Source organism: Rhea americana, unplaced genomic scaffold, assembly GCF_003343005.1.
Source record: "Rhea americana isolate MKP2758 unplaced genomic scaffold, rheAme1 scaffold_55, whole genome shotgun sequence".
In the NCBI taxonomy this organism is placed as follows: domain Eukaryota; kingdom Metazoa; phylum Chordata; class Aves; order Rheiformes; family Rheidae; genus Rhea; species Rhea americana.
Genome location: NW_028186701.1, coordinates 1,520,908 through 1,529,687, shown reverse-complemented (window position 1 = coordinate 1,529,687; position 8,780 = coordinate 1,520,908). Strand labels below are relative to the sequence as shown.

Here is an 8,780-nt window from a genome sequence, read left to right as displayed (position 1 = left end):
AATTGAGATTTTTTTATTGTCCTTGAGAGGAATGAAAAGTTGTAACAAAATAAAAAAAACAAGGTCATACAAAAGAAAAAAAGAAAGGGAGAAAGGGAGAGGGGCAAGAGCGCTGCTGCTTCTGCAGACTGGAAAAGAACAATGCTTACTAAAGCTAAGCAAGCTCTCCTGTCTGCAAGGCTTGGACCTGGGGTGTCACAAAAAAAAAAAAAAAAAAAAAAAAGGCTAACCCTACTGCTCTCGTTACTAAAATGTATGTAAGTATGTAAGACTATCTAAGACTATCTGTGGCCCCTACATTAAAAGTACTCCTGTGAGTACCAATAATTCTCTTAACCTTACCTCTTTCCCAAGTCCCTATAAGCTCATCAGAGATAGGGGCAGAACATGAATGTGTATAGGGGAGAGAAAGYTTTATAAATGCAACAGAGAGAAAACTTGAGAAACTAGAACAGTATCAAGGATCTTTGAACTGCRTGACAAAGAACAGAGGAGAAAAAAGAGGGCAGAGCTGAAAATAAAGAACACTAGTGAGATTTTACTGCTGTTTAYCAAAAACCATATACACATCTTCCAGGCTTCTCCCTTTAAAAGGATACCTATAATCCCTCCATGCTCTTTCCAACTTCTCAAGCTATAAAAGATAACATTGGCATTTCTGGGAGAGGATGGAAAGAAATTTTTCTGTGCTGGACAGACAAAAAATAAAAAGTCTGCAAAAACATGCAGTAACATGCAGTCAGTGCACTCTACCTAGACAAAACAGTACTAATAAGTTAGAGGTAGTATAGAAAGAAAATTGGTTTGTAATATAAGACAAAAATTATTGGACACCAAAAGCAAATGAACATAAAAAAACAGAAAAAAAAAACTTTCTTTATGGACCACTAAAGCTCACAAATACTGCCTTGCAACCCAGCTGATCGCTAAGCCTTTGAAAACTAGGAAGTTGTCAAACCTCTGCAATACAACCTATGCTTGTATGGAGGCCTCTGAACAGCACTTTACTTTGTAAGTACTACAAAATAGTGCATGAAGAGAGCAACATAATTCTGCAGAAATAATTTTAGTGTATCAAATCAGAACCTTGTGCCCTCCCCAAACTCCCAAGACTGGCATGAACATTCAAGAACACGAAGAACATATAGCCTCCCAATCACAATGCAAGACACCTCAGTACTTACCCTAGAAGACCACCATCTGGATCAAAGTAGTAGTCAGTTCAAAATCTATACAGACTACCACAGCAGGGAAAATGCATCTTCAGCTACATGGCTTTAGGTCAGGCATAGCAAACAGACAGTATCTATGCCCTTATTTACAGTCAAATGCTGAATTTGCTCTACACAAGCTGTATTACCTTATTCTTTCTTGTTCTTCACTTACAGCTTGCTAACTCGCAGTATACGTACTATTAGATCACTTACATGAGGGCTTGTCAGCAGTTTGGCAAATCACTATTGAGAAGTTAAATAAGTCAGTGCTGGAGAAGTTTGTTAGTTTTGGTAGCTTAGTTTTTGCAGCACTTTAAGGCAGAGAATTACAACAGCAGCAATCGTGATGTGTGTGACAACAGTGGGAATATCATAACATGAGAACACTGACATTATTATACACAGGGTACATGATTAGTTAGAAGCTACAGTGTACTGACATGGATGTACTGAACTTAATAATGAGCTGTGGTAAGAAACTCAAAAGACAATGACTGCAGATAACAACATCAAAAAAAGAAATAGCTAAAGAAACACTGGACAAAAACTATCTGCTTCTAAGATCTGTAAGTTTGTAACTGAATTGCTCAGGAGTTCGTTTTGTCAAACAGAAAAGTTTGAAAATAATAATAATAAAAAAAGTAAGTTCCTACAGAAGATTCTCCCCAGCATTCAGTAACACAATTCTATGTCTACCCTTAAGTTTGTGAATTTGGAAGGTCTGTGGAAAATTTGCACCTATGAAGATTGCTATCTGGAATAAGACAAATCCAGACATACTCATTTATTAGTTTGAGAGGTTCCTCAAGAAGGCTTTTGTTCCCAGTGATTTTTTGATTGGCAGTAACCATTAACTGCAGGACTTAACTAAGATCAGCATAAAGTGATTATRATTTAGACGCAGGGGACTGCCATGTGAAACTTGTAGCAGTAGAACCATGCGACTTCCCCAAGAGAAGAGTTGGGCACAAAGTGAAATTCAGGAAACTGCATATGAATATATATAAAAAAGTATTATTTATTTTTTAACTGTAAGGTTGACTGAACACTGGAACAGGTTGCCCAGAGAGGTTGCAGAGTGTTCATTTTTGGAGACATTCAAAACCCAACAGGGCAAGGTCCTGAGCAATTTGTTCTAAGTGATTGAGCTTTGAGCAGCGGGGTTGTACTAGACAACCTCCAGAGTTCCCTTCTGACTTCATCCATTCCGGAAGGTCTGTAAGTTCTGATTGGAGTGCACAAAATCATGAGATGTGCAATGTATACTGCAGCAGTGTGTTTCCAAATTTTAAGATGCTCATATTACTTTCTAACACTGCACAAAGCACCACTGCAAAATTAAACATCAGTGAATGTTTTGGAGATAAGTCATCAGGCATTCTCTTATCTCAGTGTAGCTCCAGCTATATTCAATGTGCTCTTTTCCCTAGAAGATATTAGGAGCAACTCTGGGATGCTAATGCACCTTTGTCAGCTAGCTTAGAGAATCAAACTGCTGGTGAGACTGTTCATGCCACAGCTGCTGCTGCAATGTCCTCTGCATCCACTCCAGAAACAGCAAAATGGGAATCCATATATCTTTTGGCAGAACAGAAGGGAGTATTTGGCAGCTATTTCTGCCAAGGGGAAGTCTCAAAACCCAGACCCAGCTTCTGCAGTTGCCACAGCTGATCGCATTAAACAACAGTTAATATCACTGATAATTAATTTCTTAAATTGTTTGCTGTAATGAAAAACTACGACAAAATCTTCATTAAAACAATATTCAAGACTGCTGTTAAAATTGTTAAATGTAATTAAAGGTATTCTATTACTCACCATCAAATCTTTCACTCTGTTGCTTAGCTGATCAATAAATAATATTGGAAGGTAATGCACTGTCTTCCCCAACTGAACCCTAGGATGTTTAAACATGGATTTTATGACTGTAGTGATCTAAAAAGAAAACTACTTTTATTAAAATTAGCACTCAATCATCACTTTCAGACCTGCCCATGTAGGTATTTTCCACTGTCTTTTCAGATATATTTCTTTAACACACGGCAAGAGAGAAGCAACTAACCTAGAGTCTTTAACTGAGATGACTGTATAGAAGGTTGACATATTTCTCTCTTTAGCTTCTGCTTTTACTTTTCAGTAGAGAGGCAGAATAAGCAATAAAGAATGAAAGACGGATGAAATTGGCTGTGATGCTAAAGCTGCCATGTGAACAAGGGTGACAGGAATTAAAGCCTGTCAAAGGGAAATGTATTGAAATTGTTACCACGCATTTGTATCCTTTGTCTCAAGTATCCTTCTCTTTCTGCAGCAGTGCCAGCTCTCCTCCATCTCCCCCATCCTCTGCATCTCCAGTGACATCCATCAGGTCAGTGACAGCACTTGCTCTAGCTAACACATGACTACATACAAGACAACTGGTTGCTAATGCTGTATGGTGCTGCAAGTCTAGACACTACTGAAGAGAGTACACAAAGARCATGAATCTTCTCTGTCTCACCCTCAACAGGAACATTCATTCAAATTGCTTACCACCTCAGCAATCTACATAAAACCAGCAGAAACTTAATCTTTAAGCCCTCAAAGATTTCCACTGACTGGAAATCATGACTTCATTGCCCAATGATTTGGCAGACAATCTATAAGCAATTGCTTTGTTAGTATCCCAGCAGTAGCCTAGCGTCCCAGTAGCGCTACAAAGACAATTATCTACACCGTGATGAGCAAGTCTGTGGAACTAGCATAGCTGAGCCTTTTAAAGTCTGAAAGTTGAATTTAAGCATTTCACAAAGTAATACAGGGAAAAACATTAACTCAAGGCTCAGAAATATTGTTTATTTAACTGACAAGGTTTACATTTCTATACAATGGCTACTAACCAAGCTACTGGTAGTGGAACTGCAGCAGGCTATTTAATATTCAAACYATTGCCTGTATAAAACAGCATTGACAAAATCTAAACACAACTGGAAAAGAGATCCTCATTCATCAAGCCTGGTCCAACCCTTTTGTGTTATGGACATATCTCAAGARCTGCTAAGTTCACCTATTCTGGTTGTGAAGCTATCCCAGAACCTAACTGTTTGCTTATTAAGCAAATACTTCTGGATTCAATAGGATACTTGTAGATAAAGGCATCAACGTAAGGCAGCACAAGCCAACACAGCACTATTTAAATGGTTAACACTGGAGTCATTTAAGCGAACTGCAAACAGAAGCTAGTGCCTTCATTCAGTGGCCTAAAATCCTATCTTTGCTTTTTTAGTATTTTCTTGAGAAAATGACATGATGTAGAAGGACACATTTTCAAAATAAAATAAAGCCAGTCATGGAGGGAAAAAGATGGGATAGGAAATCAGCTCCGTCACTTAAGCACTTGCAGTTTATATAGATAAGCTGCACATGAAGGTTAATTGGAAAGTTYAAGGGAAATGTCCAAAGTATGGCTGGAGAACAAGTAGTCTGCTGTAGCAAGTTACTTCTGTCTTTGCACTTATAATTTGTCTCACTGTAACTCTATACAAAAAAGCATTTTTACTTGGAGTTGCCTTGAGCAGCTCATATCTTGCTCTGAGCTGCAAGATATTATGTAGTAGAAAAACCTCAGTGGAAATATGTTATTAATTATTACTGGAAAGCAAGAATTAAGAGTATCTGTTCTCCTCTCCCAAGGTCTGATTTAAATGTAAAATACTAAAGAACAATGAAGATTTTCAAAGTGAGTTTTATAATACTAAATTAGCAAAATGAAGTCATTAACTTACATCTTCATATAACGGTGAACATCAGCAGGGAGGGATGATCCATCGAAGACAAAATCATCCACCATGACATTTAAGGTTAACCTTGACCTCCAATGTGAGACAGGTTCATCTAAAGCATTGGTCTGTTTTTCTGCCTCAATTTGCTTTAAAAAAATATAATAATAAACATACATACCGTTAAACAAAACAGAATTTTGAATAAGATGATATTTCAGCTCACAGAATCTATGGAGCCATTTGTTAGATCACAAAACAGAAGCTAAGAAACACTTTACCTTAATCTTGTCCAAATCACAGATTTTATGCAAACATAACAGAGCTGATCATATTGACCACCACATAATTAGACCCTGAAAAACTCTAGTACTTACTCACAACCTTGTTCATCAAGAATGAATGTTTAACTAATTAAAATTAGTACCTTAGGAATCTGAACACTTGTCAGAAAAAGTCACTTGAAAATAAGGACATCAGAGTAATCAAAYGTTATTTCAAGAAAAACATTTGCTTTGAATTTCTGAACTTCTAAACACTGTGTAAAGTAGTGCTGTAACAGAATCAGACCTTGGCTTTCAGTATGTTGGACCGTGGTCTCAGCTCATTTTTAACTTTATTTACATTCTAATTGGGTTTAGAAACAGCAAGGCTAGCTACAGATACATTTCAGATTCCAAACAAAGAGTGAAATCCTCAAAAAACAGTAGAACAGCTCCATTTGGATTTGATGTACAATAGCCGTTACAAGCATTTCATTCTCTAACACTGCTTCCCCCCAGTGAGTAATCACAATATTTGACACAGGATNACCCCAGTGAGTAATCACAATATTTGACACAGGATACTATTTTATTCACTTGCCACTGTAGAGGGATATAAAATCATACTAAAGAAACAGAAGCAGCCTACACTTTGCTTACTCACCAGTATCAAGTTTATGTCTCTTTTACACAAGCAAAGCACAATATTTTACATTAATCCAATTTACTATGCAAAGCAGCAACATTCTATTACAGAAAAAAAGCAGTGTTACTAACAGAAGCAATGAATCCTTGAGGCTAATTAGGGAAGTGTTTTAATAGCAGTCAGTTTATAAAGGGCTCCACATCTGCTGTGCTGAATGGTCTAGCATTAGTGTACAAGCTAACAATCAAGAAGAGGGGGTTTTTTTTGTTTACTTTTTTTTTTTTAATATTAGCACTCTGCTAAAGACAAGCACAGCAGATATCGGCACTGGAAGTGTCTATCAATAAAACTCCTTTTTTTGCAATTGTTCTTCTACAAATTGCTTATATTTGGCAGCAATATATTGGTAGGTGTAACAGATCTCAATGCAAGATAGACACCATCTTCACTAGGACAAGAGTACAAAGTCTCTCTTTTCCTTTGACATAGCATGACCTTTAAGTTACTCACAAAATAAAGCATGCCTCTAAGTCTGCTTTCTTTTTTACTTTCAGAAATCAAAAAGTTTCAGAGAGAAAGGCATTCTGGTCTCTGTTAGCATCAAGTTCCAGATGAACAATCAATCAATTTCTATTTTTAATTTCCATCTTCAATATACATCAAAACACAATGTATAATATAGCCAACATAACAACTTCCTCCAAATAGCTTTCTCAAGAATTTTGGCCAGAGCATGAGATCACAATTTTCAGCCATGGTGAAGTACACTACAATCTGTTCTCAAAAAAGGGTGAGATTTATGCATAATCTACTTTAATATTAATATACTATAGTYTCAGCTACAGCTTACAACACAAGTAGTCTTTCCCTAAACCAAGCTTTCTCATAATAAAAGCAGTGTATACACCCAATGTCATGTTCAGGCCAGAAGTTGAGTTTTGCCCCATAATTTGGGAATGTATGTTTATTCTGCTATCCAGGCTCCAGACCTTCCCTATTACAGAATGTATTTCACATAAAGTGCTAATCCATCCTACAGATTGTTAAATTAATTCACTAGCAAACACAAAACCCTATTTTGTAATGTCTTTATTGAAATATCTTTTTCTTGTTGTACTGTGGAAAAAACACCTACCTGTGTGTCTGATTCTCCAGTGAGCAAATTAATCTCTTCTGGTTTAGGAACCATATATGTAGTCAGAGGACTTAYTATGTGCACCTGCTTACCATCATGCCAAGGCAAAATACCAGCATGGTGAAGAAATATATATGCATATAGTGTTCCATTATTTCGAGTTTTCTTTGGTACAGAGACATTGACGGTCCTAAAATACAAAAGAAATACATTCCGAGATGACATAGAGTAAATTGAAATATTGATTTATTACTCAGAAAGAAGCACAGCAGGTATTGTGGAAGTGAGCAAGAAGAGACTGACACAGTTAGAAAACCAGAAGACATTCATGTTGCTTTCCACACAATAATTACTTCTGGCTAACATGCCTCAACCAGCCTTGGCTGGGTGGGATCAATTTRTGTACTCCAGTATGTGTCATAATATTTGCATTGACAAAGTTTTACTGTTATCTTAAAATATCCTAGTCCTTGTCTAATTTTGTTGCTAATCTTTGTTACTCTGGATAACACCAGTAAGCCTGTACCATCAGTTGTTTTGTTGTTTTTCCATGACAATCACTCATAAGGCCAAAATTATCATAGAACATAGAGAAAATAGCCTTCTATGCGCTGAATGCATACCAAAAATCATACGCACGAGGTAAGTTAAAAAAAAAAACAACCCCAAGTTTTGCCAAGCACTTTGCATTAACAAAATATCCTTTTACATCTATTTTTTTATATCCATAATATATAATCTCAGCTATAGCAAATGACAAGCACAGAATTCTAGATACTAAAATCGCAAATCATGAAATCACTCTCTTTGCATTGGCCAAGAAATCAYCACACTTGCTGCCTCAGATTGTATATCCCTTCCCTGTTCTTGTCAATTTGCTCAGATTGTTTTTTCTCCAAATATTTTCATTGGCTTACAAAAGCAGACTGCGTCACAGTTAAACGATTCTTAGATTTTCAAGTCTGACAGAGACGAAGTTTAACATGACCCAAACTGCACACTTCACATTATTTTAATTACAAAAAATGCAGAACTTGAAAGAACACGGAAGAAAACAAGATGACAGTTGGTTTAAACAAAAAAGTGAGGCAGTACAATACAAATAGTTCTAAATATTTTAATTAAAAAAAGAGGCATGTATTCTAAATAGAACAAAGTGTTATGCTCTGAAATCTGACTTCAGGCATGAGCATATTCCATCTTAATTAGCACCAATGTCCTTGCAGAAGAACTCAAAATCTTAAACTATCAGGAAAAAAATAGTTTTAAGACTGTCAGCATTGAAACTTTTATAGAAAAGCACATTGCTAAAACACAAGTGAAGAGAACATGGCTCTGGACTTGAGGTTCTACATGGAGCCTGAAGCCACAGCTACTTAGAAAAATTTATTTAGAACTAGTAGCTCTAACACTTACCTTTCAAATTTGGACTCAATATCAAAATCTTCCACATTCAAAACCAGATCTATATTATTCTCAGCACCAATGTTTGACCTTGTGGTAGTATACACACTTAACTGAAATTAAAAGACAGTACAGGGCAATCAGAGCACAGAAATATTAAATTCATACATCAGAAAAACTCATAGTTATGTAATTCAGCCTCATTAACTTTCCCAGCAGCATAATGGCTATATACACTGGGAAAGAAATTGATCTATTCAAAAAAAAAAGTTTTTTTAAAAAAATCTTTCAGCTATCCCTGCTCTCTCTTTTTGGGCAGAAATATAACACAGCCACTAAAAAGGGTTTTATAAGATTCCTCCT

The 8,780-nt window shown here is 36.3% G+C and overlaps 1 protein-coding gene across 3 annotated transcripts in view; it reads right to left on the bottom strand.

Annotated features, from left to right (window-relative positions):
- Positions 1 to 8,780, bottom strand: part of CLPTM1L (CLPTM1 like) — a 31,233-nt gene that overhangs the window by 21,486 nt on the left and 967 nt on the right. For all 3 annotated transcript variants that reach the window (XM_085318659.1, XM_085318658.1, XM_085318660.1), the window contains exons 2-5: positions 8,430 to 8,530; positions 7,014 to 7,203; positions 4,976 to 5,118; positions 3,033 to 3,111 (exon numbers count right to left, since the gene is read on the bottom strand). In XM_085318659.1, the coding sequence (XP_085174785.1) occupies positions 3,033 to 3,111; positions 4,976 to 5,118; positions 7,014 to 7,203; positions 8,430 to 8,530 (513 nt within the window). The remainder of the gene's footprint in view (positions 1 to 3,032; positions 3,112 to 4,975; positions 5,119 to 7,013; positions 7,204 to 8,429; positions 8,531 to 8,780) is intronic.